We start from the raw sequence: 23,980 nt of genomic DNA on the forward strand, positions 1-23,980 counted from the left end.
GTTTTTTTTTATTCGTTTATGGGATGTGGGTATCGCTGGCAAGGCCCAGCATTTACTGCCCATCCCTAACTGCCCTTGAGAAGGTGGTGATGAGCCGCCTTCTTGAACCGCTGCAGTCCGTGTGGTGAAGGTGCTCCCACAGTGCTGTTAGGGAGGGAGTTCCAGGATTTTGACCCAGCGACGATGAAGGAACGGCCGATATATTTCCAAGTCAGGATGGTGAGTGTTTTGGAGGGAAGTTTGGAGGTGGCGGTGTTCCCATGCCCCTACTGCCCTTGTCCTTCTGCGCATCGGTGAGTAAGTACCGCTTGATAGCACTGTCGACGACACTTTCCAGCACTTTGCTGATGATTGAGAGTAGACTGATGGGGCGGTAATTGGCTGGATTGGATTTGTCCTGCTTTTCTTTGTGGTAAAGGCGGCTTTTGAGAGGACATCTCAAAGCATCCATGTAGAGGAAGACAAGTTAGGTTACAATATAGAGGGTTGGAAGGTAGCGGTGAGGAAGATTGTCCAATCAGGCCATAAGTTTATATGTTCCTGTATCCTGAGAAGAGCTGCCCCTGATAAATTAGGCCGGTCTTATAACGTAATTAAAACATCTCAAGGTGCTTCACAGGAGCGTTATCAAACAAAATTTAACACCAAGGAGATGTTAGGACAGGTGACCAAAAGCTTGGTCAAAGAGGTCGGTTTTAAGGAGTGTATTAAAGGAGGAGAGAGAGGCGGGAGAGGTTTAGGGAGGGAATTCCAGAGCTTAGGCCCCAGACAGCTGAAGGCACGGCCGCCAGTGGTGGAACGATTGAAATCGGGGATGCTCGAGGCCAGAATTGGAGGAGCGCAGAGACCTCGGAGGGTTGTGGGGCTGGAGGAGATTACAGAGATAGGGAGGGGCGAGGCCATGGACGGATTTGTAAACAAGGATGAGGATTTTAAAATCGAGGCGTTTTTTTACAAAGTAGGCAGTTCAATGGAAGGCTCTCGCCATCAAGGAACAGAAGAGTAATCGGGGAGGTAGAGGCAAGAGATGAACGTTGCATCTGGTATATGGAGATGTGTGTGTGTGTGTGTTGCGTTATCTCCCAATGTTCATAAGCCTATCAACGCCACACAGCTTTGCCTTGACAGGACGGAGTGATTGCTTTCAGGTGCGATACTCCAAGGCCGCCAAGAATCCTATTTGAAATTGAAAGAACTTGGCTCACTACAGAAACTTGGCCGATTGGTGTTTGGAGTCCAAACTGTGGGCATTATCGTAACGTGTCAGGAAACTTAATGGGGCTTTTATTCAAAGATGAAGGTAGGTTGTTGACTGTGTCCTCAAGGCCTTCAGTGAAGCAGCTGAACCTGGATAGGGACACAATGAATTATTTTGCCTTCAGCCCTTTCGTACTGCAGCTGGTGTTGGATTGGGAGGTCCTTCCACAGTTACATGCTGTTCATCAGGTGAACGAATATTCCCTGCGCACTCTGCTGCTCCAACTCCTGTGATCAGATAAATCAGCACGAGATGTGTCAGTGGCAGGAAAGCAGTGTCTAAACTAGGGTTGCCAATCTCCCGGATTGTCTCGGAGTCTCACAGAATTGATAATTAATCTCCCGGACACTCTGGGAGAAAAATCATAGGGACATTTTCTTTTCTCATTTTGCTCCAGCCAGACGCGCATCAAGAAGCAGGCCCACAATGCTCCCAGGGTGCAATGCCCCCAAGATGGCGTATGCACGCTCCTGTTCAGCCAGGCGATGGATGGAGCACTTTCTGGAGTGCAGGGAATTGTGGGTACTGCAGCTGCCATTGTTGATTGATTGACCCGTCGGTCGACCCACGGCAGGAACATGGGGAGGCAGGAGGTGATGTGATGTAACCTCCCGGACAAGTGACTAAAAGCTTGGTCAGTGAGGTAGGAGCGTCAAAGGAGAGGGGAAGAGAGAGGCGCAGAGAGGTTTAAGGAGGGAATTCCAGAGTTTAGGGCTGAAGGAAATCGGGGATGCGCGAGAGGCCAGAATTGGCAGAGCGCAGAGATCGCAGAGGGGTTGTAGGGCTGGAGGAGATTACAGAGATAGAGAGGGGGTGATGGTCGAACGGGACTTGGATGCGAGTTAGGATACAGGCAGCAGAGCGGATCAATCAGCAGTTGGTCTGAAGATTCCATCCAATATTGACCGATGAAAGGTCTTCCAAATTTCACTTCATCATTTTTGAGACTCCTGCCCTGTGGATTTTATGCTCGTCTTGATTGAATAACAGATTTTTCTTTTCTTTTAAAAAAAAAACAGGGAAAACTAGGTGTTCCTGGCCTGCCTGGGTATCCAGGGCGACAGGGTCCAAAGGTGAGTGGAGGTTAAAGTTCAGAGTGCGCATGTTTGTCGCTTCAACTTTCTGAGTTAGTTTGTGAAAATACTGCGCGGGAAATAAAATGTAAAGAACATGCGTCGATTTGTTTTCCTTGTTTTGTATTTTACATAGAAACATAGAAGATAGGAGCAGGAGTAGGCCATTCAGCCCCTCGAGCCCGCTCCGCCATTCAATGCGATCATGGCTGATCATCCAAATTCAGTACCCTGTCCCTGCCTTCTCCCCATATCCCTTGATCCCTTTAGCCATAAGAAATATATCCAACTCCTTCTTGAATATATTTAATGAATTGGCCTCCACTGCCTTGTTGTGGTAAACCACTGTTATACCTGTCTGTGTCTGTATGTGTATTCCACTAGGTACAGGTCTGGACATGCCTTGGCTGACTCCTCCCACTATTCCAGGTATATAAGTGACTACCTCCCAGTCCCTTAGTATTCTGGACAGGTCGACCACTCGAGACAAGACCTTCATTCTTTAGTTAATAAAAGCCTGATTGTTACTCGCTCAACCTCGGTCTTTTGAGTAATTGATGGCGCATCACTTGTGTGGTAGAGAATTCCACAGGTTCACCACTCTCTGGGTGAAGAAATTCCTCCTCATCTCTGTCCTAAATGGCTTACCCCTTATCCTTAGACTGTGACCCCTGGTTCTGGACTCCCCCACCATCGGGAACACCCTTCCTGCATCTAGGGAGGTTAAGAGAGAGGTCAGAGTTCATCTTGAACTTAAAACCAGAATCACACTGGGTGTGTTTGGCCTGATGCTATGCTCAACCTGCAGTAAACATGCGAGAAGATAGATACGCGCATATTGGGATTTGGAGTTCCACCTTGTTTGGATCTCTTGTGTCAAAAGCTTAGATTTGTGTGTCTTCGCTAACTTTACAATGGTGCTGATCTGAGCTGTGCTTGAGTTCTTTAGAGTTGCTCGCAAGCCAGGATCCATATTTGAACTTCACTAATGCTGGCCAGTAAATACTGCTCCTCTCCCCAACCCGTGGAACTATAAGTGGAGTTTCCGTCGAATCTCACTGCACAGAAGGAGGCCATTTGTCCCGCCATGCCTGTGCAATTCCTCAATGCGACTCTAAAGGCCATTCTCTCGAGCGTGGGAAGCAGGAGGGTCCCCACATCACTCGGTCAAACACCCTCCCCGTATCCCGGGGAAAGGCTCCAGGGTGAGCAGTGTTTGCGCTGGGGAGGGGGGCGAGCTTCACTGAAGAGTTGCCTCTGGTGGCCCTTGAGCGCCATAGTTGAATGTATATCATTTGCTCGGGCGCGGGGCGGGGTGGGGGGAGGGTGCACTAGCTGGGCTGCCATCTCGTCCAGCCTGGAGGTGAGGATATTTTGATGACAAGCCAGCTGTCTGTCTTGCCCACTCTCCCTGCAGTCAGTCCCTCCTGGCTGATGGAGTTCAGTGTGGGGAAGTGTGATGCACTTTGGGAGGACTAATATGGAACGACTGCGTTCTATAAATGCCACGACTTTGAAAAATGTGGCTGAGCAGAGAGACCTTGGTGTCCGTATACACAAATCCTTAAACGGTGGCAGGGCGAGCTGATGCGGTGGTTAAAAAAGCACATGGGTTACTTGGGTCTATAAACAGAGGAATAGAATATAAAAACAAAGAGATCAGGCTCGGACTTTATAAACCACTGGTTAGGCCTCAGCTGGAGAATTGTGGACAATTCTGGGCCCCACACTTCAGGAAAGATGTAAAGGCCTTAGAGAGGGGACAGAGGAGGTTTACCAGGATGTTACCAGGGATGAGCGACTTCAGTTATGAGGAGCGTTTGGGAAAAGTTAGGACTGTTCTCCTTGGAATAGAGAAGGTTAAGGGGTGACCTAATAGAGGTTGTCAAGACGATGAGAGGTTTCGATAGAGTAGAGAGAGAGAAAAACTATTCCCTCTGGCAAGGGGGTCAATAACCAGAGGTCACAGATTCAAAATCATTGGCAAAAGATCTCGAGGGGAGGTGAGGAGAATTTTTTTCACTCGGAGAGCTGTCGGGATCTGGAACGCTCGACCTGAAAAGGTGGCGGAAGCTGATTCCGTCAGTAATATTAAAATGGAGTTGGACAGGTCATTGAGGATGAGGAACTCACAGGGTGACGGACAAAAAGAGGGGGTGTGGGACTGAGCACGATCGCTCTTTCAAACAGCCGGCACAGGCACGACGGGCCGAATGGCCTCCTCCTGTGCTGTGAGTTTCTATGATTCCTTTCGTTGCACATTGCTTAGCGCCAACTCTATGGAACTTTGCCAGCTTGTTCGGTGCATTAGTGGGGAGGGTTTATTGCCTGAAGCACTGTATGAGCAAAGTACAAACTGGCTGATCCAATAAGTCCTTCCACATGAAAGCATTTTTGCCATTTTCTATTGTCTGGTGGGGGAAAGAGTAAACTGTACCCTGCAGGATCCAGTTCAGGAATATATTAGGCTGCAGAAAATCATCCCTGAACCAGAGCAGAATTGAAACATGATGCGGGCAGCTATAGGGGACAAGCACCTTTTTATTTTTCCACTTTGAAGAAGTTCTGGCAGCTATCTGTGTGGCTTGTTACTCGCTGGCCTAGTTGGAAGGGGGGTCGGTCAGCCAGAAAAAAATGAAGTTTTAAAAGCCGCGACTTTGAAACAAAACCCCCGCACGCGTGAGCTGCTGGGAGTTGGCTGGCCCGGTCTGGGAATCTGTGCTGCAGTAGGAAAGAGGTAGGTACCCATAGATACATGAAGGCTGAGGGCCTTGTGACCAGGACCACTGCAGGGTGGCTCTACACTGCGAGCACAGCTAATGGGGAGGAGGCGGAGCCCCGCTCCACGCTTGCTCCGGGCGGGGCTCGCGGCCCAGCCCACCCACCCACAGCGTCTGTCTGCCCACAGTCTGAATGCAGTCGGAGGAGTTGCGACTCACGGGACATTGCGCTCCAGGAACGGCGTGAGGTACAAGCACCAATTGGGAAAGGCATTGAAAAGAGGGCATGTGCCCCATTGTAGAAGGAACGCTAAAGACGTAGAGAGAACACAGCATCGATTCACCAGGGTGTTGCCAGGGATGGGAAATTGGAGTTCTGAGTAGATCCTGGGACTATTTCCACTGGGGCACAGAAGTCTAAGAGAGGATCTTGGCCTTCTGACTACGTTCTGGCACAGGCACGATGGGCCAAATGGCCTCCTTCTGTGCTATCTCATTCTATGATGCAATGGAGGTTTTGCATTTATGAAGAGTTTTGACGGTGAATCAGGAAAGATTATTCACTTTGGTTGGAGAGTCAGTGATGGTCGGGGCGGAAGGCGGGGAGGTGGGTAATTCATGTAAAATGGTCACTAAGACAGGAAGGGAAAGTAGGATCAGTATCTGAGACCGAGGAGGGTACAGGGCAATGAGGAAGAGGACAGTGGGAATGCCACCGAAGAGGCGGCACAGACACGATTGGCTGAATGGTGTCCTCCTGTGCTGTAGACCTTTGCTTCTATGATAGAGATACGAACACCGTCGATGGAAACCCCAAGGCTGGCTGATTCATTGGCCTTCCCTTACTCGGCGCTTTCTTAGCTCTGTCAGTGGTAACCGGGACAGATTTAAATTGTAGCATTTTGGTCTAACGTGCATCGAATCTTGTACCTTTTGTGATCGATTTAATATCTTTAAATCTTCCTTCTCTCTTGTCAGGGTTCAGTGGGCTTCGTAGGACCTCCAGGACTGAGTGGAGAAAAGGGCAGAAGGGTATGTGTGTCTCTTGTCCATCATCATCTGTCTACCCCTCTCAAAACATTGCCAATTTGTCAGGCATGAATGGACTGGTGGAGTACGGTTGTATGGAACTGAGGACTGAGTGACGTTCATGGAACTGAGGACTGAGTGACGTTCATGGAACTGAGGACTGAGTGACGTTCATGGAACTGAGGACTGAGTGACGTTCATGGAACTGAGGACTGAGTGACGTTCATGGAACTGAGGACTGAGTGACGTTCATGGAACTGAGGACTGAGTGACGTTCATGGAACTGAGGGCTGAGTGACGTTAATGGAACTGAGGGCTGAGTGACGTTCATGGAACTGAGGACTGAGTGACGTTCATGGAACTGAGGACTGAGTGACGTTCATGGAACTGAGGACTGAGTGACGTTCATGGAACTGAGGACTGAGTGACGTTCATGGAACTGAGGACTGAGTGACGTTCATGGAACTGAGGACTGAGTGACGTTCATGGAACTGAGGACTGAGTGACGTTCATGGAACTGAGGGCTGAGTGACGTTAATGGAACTGAGGGCTGAGTGACGTTCATGGAACTGAGGACTGAGTGACGTTCATGGAACTGAGGACTGAGTGACGTTCATGGAACTGAGGACTGAGTGACGTTCATGGAACTGAGGACTGAGTGACGTTAACCTGCCGTCAATGTTCTAGGAGAGCAAATTTATTACTTAATATTTATGTTTGGCCCTGAGATGGGAATAAAGCCGTCCCACATTGATTCAGTCAGGAGTGGTCTGGCGGAGTAGGGAACTTCACTCCGCCTGTACGGTGTCTGATTCGAGAGTGCTTATTGCTGACGATGATGTTCAAATAACATAGTGCCCAACACTAACATCCTTTACCTTGACGTGCACACACAAAAAGGGGAAGAGAAGTAAATATTAAGGCAAAGACAAATGCCTCCGTCCTGCAGTTGTTCAAATACTCTTGGCCAGTCCAGAATGGGCTTCCTGACCCGGATGTCTAGCGAGGACCTTGTGCGTGAATTGGCCTCCTTCAGTATTCCAAGTGAAAGCTAACCCACCACACAGCAGTCCCCGGCGATCTGGGACATGTTTACTAGTGATTATCTAGGAGGCCATTAAAATGGAGAGCTGAGGAACCCAGTTTGTCCCATTGGGAGAGGGAGGGCCATTTTTGGGGGGAAGAGGGTCAGGATACAGAGGAGGCTCCCAATGGCTGGGAACAACCACGTCTGCTATACGTGTCCACGGTTGAGACGTGCGGACATGCTCCATGCGGACAACTCGTTTACACAAAGACGTGGTGGTAGAGATGGGGAGACGCCAACACCTAGAGCAGTTAATATCCCTGAACAACTTGTTATTGTCGCAGCGTAGCAGGACCTCTGGATCGTTGAAGCAAATGTTCCTTCTGGCCCAGATTGAGCTGCCGCTCTCAAGATGATAACGAAGTCTTTCTTTCAATTCCCTGACAGGGTAGAGCAGGACCTCCTGGATCCCGTGGACAGCGGGGACCTCCGGTGAGTATCTCCTACTGATTTCAAAAGTGAGCTGTTCTTGGAAATGAGGGGACTTTGCAAGACCACCTTCTGAAATCTGAATCTTACCTTGGATTATCTCTCTCTGTGTGTCTGTCTCTGTCTGTCTGTCTGTCTCTCTCTCTCCCTTTCTCTCTCTCTCTCCCTTTCTTTCTCTCTCCCTTTCTTTCTCTCTCCCTTTCTTTCTCTCTCCCTCTTTCTCTCTCCGTCTCTCTCTCTCCATCTTTCTCTCTCCATCTCTCTCTCCATCTCTCTCTCCATCTCTCTCTCCTCTCCATCTCTCCCTCCCTCTCTCCCCCTCCCTCCCCCCTCCCTCCTTCCCCCTCCCTCCCCCCTCCCTCTCCCTCTCTTTCTCCCTCTCTCTCTTTCTCCCTTTTTCTATCTATATCTCTCTCACTCTGCCTCTCTATCTCTCTCTATCCCTCTCTCTCCCTCTCTCTATCGGGCCACATATGTGATCGGAATGAGCTGCAATGTTGGAATCACCACCCTAAAGCGGTCTTGAGTGAGATGCCAGAGGGCCAATGTCACCTGTGGAACGATATCTTGGCGAGAGTCACCTCGGCACCTCGAGGAGAGGGGGACTGGGAAAGGGATTAAACAAGAGAGAAGCTGAGAGAAGCCAGCGAGAAGCAGAATTCAGTTTCCTCTGTTCTGTTTTTGTGTTGTTAGGGGGATCGGGGCGAGAGAGGACACAGAGGCTCCTCGGGCAAGCCAGGCCCAAAGGTAAGTCATTTCAATGATCCTCTTCATCTGTTTGTTTAGGGAAGTGGGCACTAAAGTATATCTCAGTAGTCTTTGCCATATGGAAGTGATGGGTGACGACTCTCTTAGTACATCAGTGGGCTACCGTCACCCCTCCCCCGCCATCCTAATAAGAAATCCCATTGCGCAATGAACTCATTTCATGAGGTGATTGTAGTCACTAAGTAAGTTTCTAATCTGACATAACACAAGCTCACTCATCCACAGCCAGTTGGACATGGAAATGCAGAATGTCACCCAATTGCTGAGCTCCCTCTGTTATAAATCTCATCATCATGAAGAAACGACTCATGAAATAACACTGGACGGCCAGCTGGTGGCGCCGTCCAAGGAGTATAAATACTCGGGCGTGGGCCCAGCTTGCCCTGGGACATTTTGTAAGACAGGAACTAGTGAAGTACAACTAGACCTCCATGTTTTGAAACGAGTTGATTAAAGCCTTGCTTTATACTCAAACCAAGTGTGTAGTGAGTTTTATTACGTCACCCTCTTCAGGACTTTTTCCTACCTCTCTCCTCTCTCGGAAGCATGTTTTTAAAATTCATTCACGGGATGCGGGCGTTGCTACCAAGGCCCAGCATTTATTGCCCATCCCTAGTTGCCCCTTGAGAAGGTGGTGGTGAGCCGCCTTCTTGAACCGCTGCAGCCCATGTGGTGAAGGTGCTCCCACAGTGCTGTTAGGAGGGAGTTCTGGGATTTTGACCCAGCGACGATGAAGGATCGGCCGATATATTTTCAAGTCAGGATGGTGTGTGACTTGGAGGGGAACTTGGAGGTGGTGGTGTTCCCATGCGCCTGCTGCCCTTGTCCTTCTAGGTGGTGGAGGTCGCGGGTTTGGGAGGTGCTGCCGAAGAAGCAAATAGGCATCCATGTGAAATTACCTAATGATTGCCTCATGCTGGAATACCTTTTGGGATAGAATAACTTGAGTATTCTAAGGTGCACCCATTGAACCCCAATTTGGAATGTTTTCCCATCATTTCTGGTTATGCCACATTGTTGATTAAAAATGGGCTTCGAGGAGCAGGATTCCGGATGTCACTATTTGTTCCAGAGACGTCATGGGGATGATGGCTGTACTGGGGCAAGTGCGGAGCTTCCTTACCATGCATTCACCCTTGTCCCTGTTAGTAGCTGCAGAAGCTGATTCTCTGCTCTCATCCTGGGACGAGAGGGCTGACCTATGAGGAGAGATTGAGTAGAATGGGCCGATACTCTCTGGAGTTTAGAAGAATGAGAGGTGATCTCATTGAAACATATAAGATTCTGAGGGGGATTGACAGGGTAGATGCTGAGAGGTTGTTTCCCCCTGGCTGGAGAGTCTAGAACTAGAGGGCTTAGTCTCAGGATAAGGATTGGCCATTTAGGACTGAGATGAGGAGGAATTTCTTCACTCAGAGGGTTGTGAATCTTTGGAATTCTCTGCCCCAGAGGGCTGTGGATGCTGAGTCGTTGAGTATATTCAAGGCTGAGATCGATAGATTTTTGGAATCTAGGGGAATCGAGGGATATGGGGATCAGGCGGGAAAGTGGAGATGAGGTAGAAGATCAGCCATGATCTTATTGAATGGTGGAGCAGGCTCGCGGGGCCGTATGGCCGACTCCTCCTAATTCTTCTGTTCTTACATGGTCACAAGGCAGGTCGGCCACACAATCCTGGGATTGAGTCTGTGGCACTTTGAAGCCAACCGTTGGAAGTGTGCAAAAGTGGCTGTACATGACCTTCCCGCTTCTCTTTCCCTCCCCTTCCTGTTGCGACCACTGGGGCCTGCACGTGACAGGAAGTTGGTTCGGTCTGAAGGATTGTGGGTCTGACATTGTCGGCCAATGGTGCTCCATGTTTTCCCTGCTAATGAGAATCCTCTAATATCTTTTTCTCTTTAGGGAAATGCTGGCAACGATGGCCCACAAGGTGTACCCGGTGAAAAGGTAAGGCCCTGACTGTTCTCACCCGAGAAGTACTTGGAGTACTGTGCACAGTTCTGATCTCCCTGTCACAAAATGATATAGAGGCACTGGAGACGGTGCAAAAAATAATTATACCAAAACTGAGAGGTTATACCGATCAGGAAAGGCTGAACAGGCCGAGGCGCCTTTCTTTAGAAAAAGTATCAGGGTGATATAATAGAGGTCTTTAAAATTATGAAAGGGTTTGATCGGGTAGAAGTAGAGAAGATGTTTCCACTTGTGGGGGAGACCAGAACTAGGGGCCATAAAAATAAGACAGTTGCTAATAAATTTAATAAGAGATTCAGGAGAAACTTCTTTACCCAGAGAGTGGGGAGAATGTGGAACTCGCTACCACAGGGAGTGGTTGAGGCGAATAGTATAAATACATTTAAGGGGAAGCTCGATAAACACATGAGGGAGAAAGGAATAGAAAGATGTGCTGGTGGGGTGAGATGAAGAGGGGTGGGAGGAGGCTGGTGTGGAGCACAAACACCGGCACGGACCAGTTGGACCGAATGGCCTGTTTCTGTGCTGTGCATTCTATGTGACTCCAACAGAGGTTCCTCAATGAGTGAGGGCAGGATATGAGGGGAATTGACCATGTGGAAAAGGCCTCGCAACTAAACTCAAGGGATAAGATCCAAGTTCTTGAGTGCAATAAATGATCTTTTCCCCACAGCAACAACAACAACTAGCATTTATATAGCGTCTTTAATGTAGTAAAACATCTCAAGTCGCTGCACAGGAGCATTTTAAGACGAATAAATCTGACACTGAGCCACATAAGGATAAATTAGGACAGGTGACCAAAAGCTCAGTCAAAGAGGTTGGTTTTAAGGAGCATCTTAAAGGAGGAGAGAGAGGTAGCGAGGCGGAGAGGTTTAGGGAGGGAATTCCAGAGCTTAGGGCCCAGGCAACAGAAGGCACGGCCGCCAATGGTGGAGTGATTATAATCAGGGATGGTCAGGAGGCCAGAATTAGAGGAGCGCAGATATCTCGGGGGGGGGGGGGGGTTGTGGGGCTGGAGGAGATTACAGAGATAGGGAGGGGTGAGGCCATGGAGGGCTTTGAAAACAAGGATGAGAATTTTGAAATCGAGGCGCTGCTTAACCGGGAGCCAATGTAGGTCAGCGAGCACAGGGGTGATGGGCGAACGGGACTTGGTGCGAGTTAGGACACGGGCACCCATCATGTAACGAACGGGCACTCGTAACTGTAGAAAAGTCTGTTGCATTTTTTGCACTCGTGCAGTGCAGCCACAGGATGCGATGGATCCAGCGGACATTTTGAAGCAAAGATTGACAGGAGAAATCATTTGGAAACACTGAAACAAATACGTGATAGAATGCTGTAGGAGAGAGATGGATGACCAGAATGTGCCCATGGTCAGTGTTCCTCCCCCAAGGCGTGGCCGCGCAATAATCTGAAAGGTCCCGCGCAATCCGCTCTCCGGCTTTTACACCGTAAACACCGTGTGTGCGCAGGAATTTAAAGGGACCGCGCATTAAAAGGAACAGGCTGCGCGGAAACAAAGCGCAGCTTACGGGGAACACTGCTCACGGCTACCTCAATTTGCAATCTCTCAGGTCAGTGCTGGCGAAAAAAAATATTCTTCATATCTACCCTCCGTCGTAGAGTGCCCTGCGGAATGATGCATCAGTTTGGTGCACGAGAATTTATAGAGACATTCCCTTTAACACTTTTCTTACCAATTTTGCAATTAGGCATCCAGTCAGGTCATGACTGAGCTCACTCGGACTGCAAGCTAATTGTGAGCTGCTAATGTGAAGTTACTGTAAACCTTAATAAAACATTACCGTTCAATTTTGAATTACAAGGCACTCTGAAATAAGTTGAGCAAGTTCAATATAAAGCCAAGCGTTATTAGTTACTGCCGCTGGCCATTGTAACTGAGCCAATCATTACATTTAAGAGGAATTAAAGAAACACTTGAACACAAAATAAAAATAAAGAGGGATCGAGCAGGGAGTTGGGATTAGAGATCCCCTGGGGGACTAGCACTGGTACAAGGTACAATGGGCTGAATGACCTCCTTCTGTATTGACATTTCAGGGGCAAGAACAACATACACTAATATGTACCCGTGTCAAAAATACACGAACACAAATTAGTTTTAATTTTACCCGAGAGCTACCTTTTAAGAAGAGGATAATTATTTGCCCACGTGTTGTGACCTGCTCAAACTTGCCTGCAACTCATTCCCTCGGACTGTGTTTTTGAACGTACAGTGCTCGTTTTTCAAGCTCTGTTTTCTCTCTCTTTTGTTTGGCCGAAGTGCAGAGTGCATGCTGGGACAATGAAAGCCAAGGGTATCCCCCTCTCAACGTTTGAGGAATCCTTCTGTTGTGGACTTTGGCGGTTTAATTCCATCCCCACTAAGCTAATGTTACTCTCGGGCAGATATTCGGACATCAAGCCAACTTTATAATAGGAGTGCATCTCCCATTCCATGACTTTGCGCTCAGGGTGAGAATGAAGTCGGGCAACTTGTGATTGAGTTGGAGGCCAGAGATGGAGGGGAGTCCGTCGCAGGCGAGGGCCGAGGACCATCAAGAATTGGGACACCCGAGAGGCGAACACTGGTGAAGGGTGGGAGGCACAAGAAGTGGGGGGGGGAGCCTGTTACAGAAATCAGGAAGGACAAGCCACTTTGCTCTGATATCTTTGCTGGATTGGCTGTGCAGGTTGCAAGGAGCAACTGTCATGGCAACGGGATCTTGAAGAAAACGTTCTTGTAATGAGAAGAGGTAGAAACATTGGTTCAGCTTAGGATCCTGTCTGAGCTTTCTCGTTGGTTCAATCAGGAAAACCGAGACATGAGCTTTAAGGCACCAGAAAAGTTACGACAGTGGATATGGAATATGTGATGAATATTTGTTATTGGATATATTGATAACATGTAAACTGTATGATACACATATCGGGAGTCATAGAGTCATAACGGCACAGAAGGAGGCCATTCGGCCCATCGAGTCGGTGCCGGCTCTCTGTAGAGCAATCCAGTCAGTCCCATTCCCCCGCTCTATCCCCGTAGCCCTGCAAGTTTATGTCCCTCAAGTGCCTATCCAGTCTCCCCTTGAAAACATTGATCAGGCCTAGAAATTCGGTATAGCCGCGTTTGGGGCGCTAGTCCTGGCGATGCGCAAAGTTTAGCGCCAGGCGCAATTTAGTGCCACCTAGCGCGATATTGGGTTGCAGCGCCCCTAAATTTGATTGCGGCGCTAAATCAGGCGCTGCACGCTACTCTTAAGGTGCTAACCTGACGGCGCAACCCAATTTTGCGGTGGCGGGGCGCAGCGAAGATGCTGTCAATAATCACTTTCCCTGAGACACACTGGCGCCGGCCAGCTCTTAAAGGGGCAGGTCAATTGGCATCACCAGACACACTCACTGCCTTGTAGGCCTTCAAAGCGGTGGGAGCCTACCTGTGGCGCACCAGCCTAGCAAGACATGGAAAGGGTGAGGCAGAGGGTGGAACGCCTCACTGATGGGGCATGGATGCTTTGGTTGGCGCATTGGAATCAAGGCCAAGGAAGATGGTCGGAATGTGATTTATGTTTTCGACAGTCTCCCGGGTGTGAGAGTCGGTTATGTGTCAGTGTATCAGTTTTGCTTTCTGTTGCCATAGCTTTCTCATGTTTGAAGAAACCACATTTTGTGTAATGAAACACTTTCTTCATTTACAATGGCCATGCCAGCTATTTACATGCATCTTGCCCTTCACAGGCTTGGGGGTATCAGAGCGGTTCCATTCCTCTTCTTGGAATGGCAGCAAGCATTCTGTGAGAGGGGCCTAGAAGCTACTTCTGATCAGCCTCTGACGCGCAGCCTGAGAAGAGCCTCTCGCGTAGAAGTTCAGGCCAGCAGGCATCTTCTCAGCCACCGACAGAGATGTCCTGCACCTTATCTGAGGCTGCAGATCTGGCTGAAGCAGCTGGCACAGCTCAGTCACCACCTCCTTTCTAAATCGCAGCCTTCTGACACACTGCTCCTCCGGCATGTTCATATAGGAAAACTGCTGTCGGAAAACCCTGCCAGCGTAAGGTCTGCTGTGGCGACGTCTGTTGGCCCTCCTCCGTCTGGCCATGCCCATCCCCCTCTCCCAGCGTCTCAGTGCCCTTTCCAGATGATTCAGCAGCAGGACGTTCCCCTCCAATGTAGCCCCCATAATAAGTGCCCACAGGAATGTCCCCCGATGTCAAGGCTCACCAACAGCAAGGTGATGGTCAGAAGGCTGAAGATCGTCTGCCTGCACTGGCTCAGTGGTCAAATGGCTCTCAGTGCAGCTCAGCAACTCTTTGCAGCTCTCGAGGAAGTTGTGCTCCAAAAATGGCTGCCGCTTTTAAACCACACCAGTCCCCTTTAAATAACGCTCCTCCAGCCCGAGAGCAACTTGGTAAGGCCCAGGTAAGCTGTCACTATTAGCACCAGGCGCTACGGAGCGGGGCGCCACTGAAATTCCGGTCCGGGGCGCCCAAAAGGCGTTGCACACTCAAATGATGTCATAATCAGCCTGCGCCCATGAGCGGGCGCTAAGATTTAGCGCCGGCGCTAAATGCATGCTCAATATGGGGCGAGGTCCTCACCACTCGCTGCGTAAAAAAGTTTTCCCTCACGTCCCCCCTGTATCTCTTGCCCAAAACCTTAAATCTGTGTCCCCTAGTCCTTGTACCATCAACTAGTGGGAACAGCCTTTCCCCGTCTAGCCTATCCAAACCCGTCATAATCTTGTACACCTCTATCAAATCACCCCTCAACCTCCTTTGCTCTAATGAAAACAAATCCAGCTTCTCCAACCTGTCCTTGTAGCTAAGATTCCCCCATCCCCGGAACCATTCTGGTAAATCTCCTCTGCACCCTCTCAAGGGCCTTCAGATCCTTCCGAAAGTGTGGTGGCCAGAACTGGACGCAATACTCCAGTTGTGGCCTAACCAGCGCTTTATAAAGGTTCAGCATAACTTCTCTACTTTTCTACTCAATACCTCTGTTTATGAATGTAAGAAATCACACAACACCAGCTTTTAGTCCAACAGCTTTATTCGAAATCACAAGCTTTCGGAGCGCTGCTCCTTCGTCAGGTGAAGTGGAGAGATGCATAAAAACACAGCTTATATAGTCACCATTTACACCTTTGATTGCTGTGATTATCTCTCTGCCGAGGTGTGATAAATGGCAGTTAGAAAGATTACCTGTAAACATCTGACATTATTCTCTGACTATATAAGCTGTGTCTTTATGCATCTCTCCACTTCACCTGACGAAGGAGCAGCGCTCCGAAAGCTTGTGACTTCAAATAAAGCTGTTGGACTATAACCTGGTGTTGTGTGACTTCTTACATTTGTCCACCCCAGTCCAACACCGGCATCTCCACACTCTGTTTATGAAGCCCAAGATCCCATATGCTTTGTTAACCACTCTCTCAATATGTCCTGCCACCTTCAGGGACCTATGCACATTAACTCCCAGGTCCCTCTGTCCCTGCACACTCTTTAAAACTGTACCATTAGGTCTATATTGCCTCTCCCTGTTCCTTCTGCCAAAATGCCTCACCTCACACTTCTCTGTATTAAATTCCATCTGCCATGTCTGTATACTGTACACAGATATCACACATCATATTGTACATCATCATACAATTATAAGACACATAGCAGCGTATATATTGTGTAATATTGCCTGTCCCCTTCAATGGGAATAGTAAGTTGTGATGTAGGAGTTTTTTCCCCCTAGCTGGAGAATCTCGAACTATGAGGCTGTAGTCACAGGATAAGGGGTCGGCCATTTAGGATTTGAGTTGAGGAGAAATTTCTTCACTCAGAGGGTGGTGAATCTTTGGAATTCTCTGCCCCAGAGGGCTGTGGAGGCTCAGTCGTTGTGTATATTCAAGACAGAGATCGATAGATTTTTGGATATTAAGGGATCTGGGGATAGTGCGGGAAGGTGGAGTTGAGGTCGAAGATCAACCACGATCTTATTGAATGGCGGAGCAGGCTCGAGGGGCCGAATGGCCGACTCCTGCTCTTATTTCTTATGTTCTTATGTGAAGGTGCAGAATGCTGAGAAACCTCCACCATGATTCCTCACAGTGCTTCGTGTGCACTTCCTGCGTGAGGGTGGAAAAGGAAAGATTATCAAACCGACGTTGATTTTATTCAACCTTTTTCCGAAATGGGTTCATAGTTCGTGATGTCATCGCAACTGCTCAGTTGGCATTTGTGACTTTCGAACCCGTTGCCCGCTATCTGCGATCCGAGGCTCCAAAATTTGTAACCTCACCTCTGTGTGTTGACATCCCCATTGAATTAATTCTTTGCTGCTCTGAGCTATTGCTGAGGTAGACAAGAAAGGACCAACGTCTGTTTCGGGCCGATCGTGGGCTCGAGGTGGTGTTGCTATTTGTGAGAACCTTGAAGATCTCCCCTGGACTGTGTGACTCCTTCAAGGCCAAAAAGTGGTGTCAGGCTTTAGGTTACAGTCTGATTGAGCAGGCGACATTAACAGCTCTACACGACAGGAAACTCTCTCTTAACCGACACCTAAATATCCAGAAATCTCTCTTAACCGGCAAAATTCAGGAGTAGGTTCAGGTAAGTTTTACTATATATTAGTGGCCATGTAACTGGGGTTCCTGCACCTGTGGCCGTCTAACCAGGGTTCCTGCACCTGTGGCCGTGCAACAGGGACTCCTGGATCTGTGGCCGTGTAACCGGGACTCCTGCACAAGTGCCATGTAACCGGAGCTCCTGCACCTGTGGCTGTGTACGGGGCTCTCGTGCCTTGGTAAGTATACCTCTCTGTAATCCGGACTTTTTGATCAACCAGCAGCACACCGGTCCCGTCGGTGCCAGATAAAAAAGAGTTTCCTGTACATGGAATCACAGCAAGCATCTTGCTTTGCGGAAGCTGATGGCATCATCTGGTTTGTTTTTTTCAGGGACCACAAGGACCCCAGGGGCCAAGTGGATTCCCAGGGCCTAAAGGACCTCCGGTGAGTAACATTGCCTTGTTTCATTTTATTTGGTGGGTGGGGGAAGGAGAGGAAATGTTCAAGCCTGCTAGTTTCTCAGGCTGCGAGACCCGAATGTGAATCCAAATCTCGAGCCGTCGTACTCTTTCTTCAGCGTCCAGTGAAGGGTGAGCTTGGTGATCGTCGGCTGGGAAGTAACATTGTCCAGAATCGGTGCCGAGGTGTCCATGGGATGGGATGTCCCGCCCTCTCCATCGAGGGGGACGCAGGGAATCATTCATGTTGTGGGAGGGAGGAGAAAATACTTCTCCAACTTCCATGTAGCCAGTGGCCTTTCTCAGTGTGGTGCTGCGATGTTGTTGAGCAGAGGCCTGATCTACAGCACTGGATGGTGGAGTATTGGGAACGGTAGAATAGTGGGTTATGTTACTGGCCTAGTAATCCAAGAGGCCTGGACTAATGATCCGGTGACGTGAGTTCAAATCCCACCACAGCAGCTGGGGAATTTAAATTCAGTTAATTAAATAAAAATCTGGAATAAAAAAGTGATGTAAGAAAACTACTAGGCACTTGGTCTAAGTATTAAACAAGGCTTTAATCAACTGTTTTACAACATGGAGATCTAGTTGTGTCCTTCACTAGTTCCTGTTAAGAATGTCCTGCGCAAGCTGGGTCCGTGCCCGAGTATTTATACTCTCCCTGGACAGCGCCACCAACATGCCGCCCAGTATTATTACATAATTCATTTTCACATGAATGACAAGATTCATGTCAAAAAGCTAGTATCAGTAATGGTGACCATGAAACTACTGGACTGTCGTAAAAACCCATCTGATTCACTCATGTCCTTTAGGGAAGGAAATCTGCTGTCCTTACCCGGTCTGGCCTATATGTGACTCCAGACCCACAGCAATGTGGTTGACTCTTAACTGCCCTCTGAAATGGCCTAGCAAAACACTCAGTTGTAACAAACCGCTACGAAACACAATAATAAGAATGAAACCGGACGGACAGCTCTGTGGGAGCACCTTCACCACACGGACTGCAGTGGCCCAAGAAGGTGGCTCACCACCACCTTTCTCAAGGGCAATTAGGGATGGGCAATAAATGCTGGCCTTGCCAGCGACGCCCACATCCCATAAACAAATATTTAAAAAATGTCCTTTAGGGAAGGAAATCTGCCGTCCTTACCCGATCTGGCCTATATGTAACTCCAGACCCACAGCAATGTGGTTGACTCTGAAATGGCCTAGCGAGACACTCAGGTTATCAAGAAGGCGGCTCACCCACCACCTTCTCAAAGTCAATTAGGACGGGCAATGAATGCTGGCCTTGCCAGCGACGCCCACATCCCGTGAATGAATTAAAAGAAACAAAAAAACGTTTGTGCCATTGATTTGACATATGCTGTGCAGTCATCGTTGTTTGTGGATTTGCGGGCAAAGTGATTGCCTCGGGGATAGGGGAGGAATCACCCAGGGTTGCTTTTGAACGTTTCCTGTCACCGGTTTTTGGAATTATTTTTGGTCGAGGTCTAGGAAGGAAGTAATCGGCTGGGGGATATTTTCTCTCTGGGGTGAGTGGGAAGGGGGGCAGTGCAATAGAAAAAGTAATGAAACTGAAATATAAACGACCTTTAAGAGGGAGTCTTGCCACCAACGCTTTTTGCAGTTTTGGTCAAGTATGTCTGCTCTCCGGCTGTTCACAGGCAAAACTGAATGGGGAGTAAAAAACGATTTGAAGGGCCATTGTGATGGCTGATTGAACCAAAAAAGGACCTTCGGAATAAAATTTAAGTGAATGAAACGGGCACAAACACATTGACAAACGAGCCATGGAGACATCAAAATTGTTCAATTAAATGAATGAGGCTTGAAAGGCTTTAACCCATGGGGCTACATTAGAATGTATTTCAAATAAATGTATATTTCCCATTCTCTTCCATAATGACATGGCTCAATGTAACCTTGCTGAAAGCTTGTGAAACCACTTCATGAGTCCCAACTCAACCTGAACCAATAGGAGGTGAGCAATAGGATAGTGATAGCTATCAGGAAAGACTGAACAGGCTGGGGCTCTTTTCTCTAGAAAAGAGAAGGCTGAGGGGTGACCTGATGGAGGTCTTTAAGATAATGAAAGGGTTCGATAGGGTAGACATAGAGAAGCTGGTTCCACTTTTGGGGTAGACCAAAACCAGGGGCCATCAATATAAGATAGTCTCTAATAAATCCAATAGGGAATTCAGGAGAAACTTCTTTACCCAGAGAGCGGTGGGAATGTGGAACTCGCTACCACAGGGAGTGGTTGAGGTGAAGAGTACAGATGCATTTAAGGGGAAGCTCGATAAACACATGAGGGAGAAAGGAATAGAAGGATATGTTGATGAGGTGAGATGAAATGGGGTGGGAGGAGGCTCGTGTGGAGCAGAAACACCGGCACAGACCAGTTGGGCCGAATGGCCTGTTTCTGTGCTGTAGTCTCGATGTAACTCGATGTAAATACTATGGGATGAGCTAGGAGAGTTGATAATGTCCCCTCCCTCTGACAAAATGCTTCTTCTTCACAAAGACCTTTTCCTCAGGGGCAAGATTGATGAGATAGTTAATGTGCTAGAAAAGTGAGATAAAATGGGTTTGAAGAGCCCTTCCCCCCCGCCCCCCCCCCCTGCTAAACTCGTCCAGTGATCTTGAGGATGACTTAGAGTAGATATTTGGGGCTCGTGACTAACATGGAGGATTTTGCCTCCTATTAATGACTCTTGTAATCTCTTCAGGGACCTGCTGGAAAGGATGGGATACCAGGACACCCAGGACAACGCGGCGAGCCCGTAAGTCTCACCTTCGTATTGTACTGTTTGTTCTCCGCTGCATGAAATGTCCGTGGGACCACTGGGGGCTAAAAGCAGGGAACTTTCCCATCCACTAATCCTCACAGCGCAGAGGACGGACTATAGCGCCCTGTGGTTGAGGAAGCCCGTCACTCTCTAGACAGGTGGGGCTGATGAGTGTCTTCTGCCCATGTCCCAAGAAGAGGGCCGCCTCTTCCTTCAGTTGCATCCCTCCTGTTGTTGGGTTCTACGACAACCTAAGGCCCTGGAGCTGCTGCTAATGGAACAAGGATGTGTCCCTGAGCTAGAGGAGCTAACGCTGGTTAATATGTGCTTGTGTGTCTTGTTTCTTCGACATAAATGGAGAAACCTTTCTACAATGTTGAACGAGGCCTTGTACCACCATTCAGGGATGATGTCCTAGGGATGTGTCGCCACGTGGCCATCTCCATTCACGTCCCAAAGAAACGAGGAAGCAAACCACTGTGCCCTGTTGTCTAACTGCATTCTCCTACAGATCAGCCTGTACTCATGCTTGGGGCTCTTTTTTCAGGCTAAGATTAGCTCACGGTCTTCTTTTCCTTTTCTGCAGGGTTTCCAAGGCAAGACTGGTCCTCCAGGTCCCCCTGGAGTTGTTGGACCCCAGGTAAGCCCAGCAGCATCGAGACGGCCTTATACATAAGAACATAAGAAATAGGAGCAGGAGTAGGCCATTCGGCCCCTCGAGCCTGCTCCGCCATTTAATGAGATTTGATCTTGGCCTAAACTCCACCTTCCCGCCCGCTCCCCATAACCCTCGACTCCCCTGTTGCTCAAAAATCTGTCTATCTCCGCCTTGAATAGATTCAATGACTCCGCCTCCACAGCTCTCTGGGGAAGAGAATTCCAAAGATTTACGACCCTCTGAGAGAAGAAATTCCTCCTCATCTCAGTTTTAAATGGGCGACCCCTTATCCTGAAACTATGCCCCCTCGTTCTAGATTCCCCCATGAGGGGAAACATCTTCCCTGCTTCTACCCCGTCGAGCCCCCTCAGAATCTTATGCTGCAATGAGATCACCTCTCATTCTTCTAAACTCCAGAGAGCATCGGCCCAATCTCTACGTGCAGATAATTCCGGCAGAGACACCTCCTGGATCGGATTGATGCAATTTGTGGAAATCCGCTGAGTTTGTTTCGCTGGGGGAGGGGGGGTGGGTGGGGTTGCAGTGAGTTTAACACCCGCCCCTCACCTCTGGGAACCGTGTTTGAAGCCATAGGATCCTAAAAGTCTCCGAGTTTCAGCAACCTTCTTCCAGACCCACGGCGCAAAGTTGCCTTTAATTTGGCAGGAATTGGCGCTAAATTTGCCACCTTTATTGCGTTCGCAACTAAGGCGTGAGATTGGAGCTGAGGAACGGAGGATCAACAGACAAAATGCAAAGCATGGGAGCTGAGCAAATATTTGCCTGAGAAATAATCAGTTTCACTTCTGCAGCTTTCTGTATTACTGGGAGTAGGTTGTCACAGCCACAAGGGATTGCCATCAAATTCTGCGTACAATACATTAGAGTGAAAGCGATGAAATGCATCTTAAAATTTTTGTTGGAAAAAGGCTGGGGGCTAAATTCGGTTGATTTGCACCTCCCGTTAGCCCCCTAAGAGGGCGCTAACAATACGCAAATCAACTAGCGCCTGGACATCATTGCCGTGCGCAGCGTCCCGCTCGCGCCCCGGCTGTAATATATGGTGGCCCCACCCGACTTACCGCCGGACGCTACGTCCGCTGGGGTCAGGGGGGGCCTGCCTGCAGCCGGGGTGGCGCTAGTTAAAGGGGAGATGGCGGGCGGCCATTTTTGTTGCTGGCCGCCTGCCAGCACCTGCCCCCGTTGTTGTCCCTGGCCCCCGTGAAGCCCCCCCTGGCTCGTTTGCCGGCACTCCCGATCCCTGGTGGCCCAAGCCAGGCCCCTCCCCTTTAATCAGGGGAGGAAGGCCTGCAGTACCACGGCGCGACGTGCCGCGATATTGGCTCGCAGCGCCCCAAGAGGGAGGTGTGGCGTCTGAGGTGTGACGTCTGTCTGCTCTACATGCCATTTTTAACAGACTGGTGGGTCTGCCGTGGCGATGCCAACAGAAAGCCATGACAAAGCAAACTTCCCTCGGAGTGCACTGGTGATGCTGCAGGCATAGGTATCGGGGATCTGCCTCTCCATCTAGTGGTAGAAGTGCGCATCTGGAGATGTGACTTGTGCGACCAGTAGCTGATAATGGGAAAAGCCTATCAAGACGCCACCTAGAGGTGTGACAGGATGATGGCACCCAAATAAGGAATGCGTGACCTATGTAGCAAATGGCATATATTATTGATTTAAACCGATATATATTTTAAACCGTAAACATTGGTGTAGTTCTTGCAACAAGAAAATTTACTCCCTTCAGACTGTCCTTCAACTTTAATGAATATTGGTAGACTTCATCTCAATAAGTCCTGTAGCATCAAGAAGTCCCACTGAACTTTCTATAAGTAGAACTGTTTGATACAACCAGTGTATTCATATATTTTTAATTATAAGTACAGGCTGTAAGAAAGCTACATAAATAAGCTCAATTATAAAATAAGTGGATGAAAGGGAATGGTAGCATAGTGGTAATGTTACTAGACTAGTCATCCAGAGGCCTGGGCTAAAGATCTGAAGGCGTGTAGTTCAAATCCCATCACGGCAGTTGGGGAATTTAAATTCAGTTAATTAAATAAATCTGGAATTTTTTTTTAAATGCTAGTATCATGACCATGAAACTACCGGACTGTCGTAAAAACCCATCTGGTTCACTAATGTCCTTTAGGGAAGGAAATCTGCTGCCCTTACCCAGTCTGGCCGATATGTGACTCCAGATCTGCAGCAATGTGGATGACTCTTAACTGCTCCTCTGAAATGGCCCAGCAAGACACTCAGTTGTATAAGGCGGCTCACCACCACCTTCTCAAGGGCAATTAGGGATGGGCAATAAATGCTGGCCTTGCCAGTGATGCCTACAACCCATGAATAATTTTTTTTTAAATGACATTTTTTCCCCCCATTTCTCTATTAGGGTTCCTCTGGTGACAGTGGGCCGATGGGAGAACGTGGACATCCTGGGGCTCCAGGCCCTCCCGGTGAACAAGGAATCCCAGGTACCGCTGGAAAGGAAGGGGCTAAGGTAGGCTCACTGGCTGCGCTCTGTGACACACAGGACTTTCAAGCCCCAGTTGGAACTCTGGAAATCGCAAACCCATTTGTAAAGAACGTTTTCTCAGCTTGGCCAAAGCTGGCGCGCTGCGCAAATCTTTCCCATTCCATGGAGCTGGATTCTGTCCCCGCCTCCTCCTCCGCCCACCACCCCCCCCCCCCCCAACAAGTCCAGACAGGGCCTGTTCTCTGCCCGTCTTCCTTAGTCCAAGTCAACTGTGGCGTGTCAATTGCAACCCCGGCTGGGCTTGCTCACCACAGCCTGGGATCTACCAGACTGCGTGGCCAGCAAGTTGGTGCCTTTTTGCTGGAGAACCATAAGAACATAAGAAATAGGAGCAGGAGGAGGCCATTCAGCCCTTCAAGCCTGCTCTGCCATTCAATGAGGCCATGGCTGATCTTCTGCCTCAACTCCATTCTCCGCCTGCTCGCTCAGGTGGACGTAACAGATCCCACGGCCACTGTTTCAAAGAAGAGCAGGGGGAGTTCTCCCCGGTGTCCTGGGGCCAATATTTATCCCTCAACCAATATCACTAAAACAGATGATCTGGGTCATTAGCACGTTGCTGTTTGTGGGAGCTTGCTGTGCACAAATTGGCTGCCACGTTTCCTACATTACAACAGTGAC

The 23,980-nt window shown here is 48.9% G+C and overlaps 1 protein-coding gene across 2 annotated transcripts in view; it reads left to right on the forward strand.

The window, feature by feature from the left end:
- LOC147097724 (uncharacterized) overlaps positions 1 to 23,980 on the forward strand; it is a 342,880-nt gene that overhangs the window by 216,939 nt on the left and 101,961 nt on the right. For both annotated transcript variants that reach the window (XM_085971762.1, XM_085971763.1), the window contains 9 exons: positions 2,278 to 2,331; positions 6,030 to 6,083; positions 7,555 to 7,599; positions 8,290 to 8,343; positions 10,267 to 10,311; positions 17,288 to 17,341; positions 20,094 to 20,147; positions 20,740 to 20,793; positions 23,216 to 23,323. In XM_085971762.1, coding sequence (XP_085827888.1) covers positions 2,278 to 2,331; positions 6,030 to 6,083; positions 7,555 to 7,599; positions 8,290 to 8,343; positions 10,267 to 10,311; positions 17,288 to 17,341; positions 20,094 to 20,147; positions 20,740 to 20,793; positions 23,216 to 23,323 — 522 coding nt within the window. The remainder of the gene's footprint in view (positions 1 to 2,277; positions 2,332 to 6,029; positions 6,084 to 7,554; positions 7,600 to 8,289; positions 8,344 to 10,266; positions 10,312 to 17,287; positions 17,342 to 20,093; positions 20,148 to 20,739; positions 20,794 to 23,215; positions 23,324 to 23,980) is intronic.

Source organism: Somniosus microcephalus, chromosome 31, assembly GCF_052327205.1.
Source record: "Somniosus microcephalus isolate GS21.2 chromosome 31, FLI_Smic_1.0, whole genome shotgun sequence".
NCBI classification, from domain to species: Eukaryota; Metazoa; Chordata; class Chondrichthyes; order Squaliformes; family Somniosidae; genus Somniosus; species Somniosus microcephalus.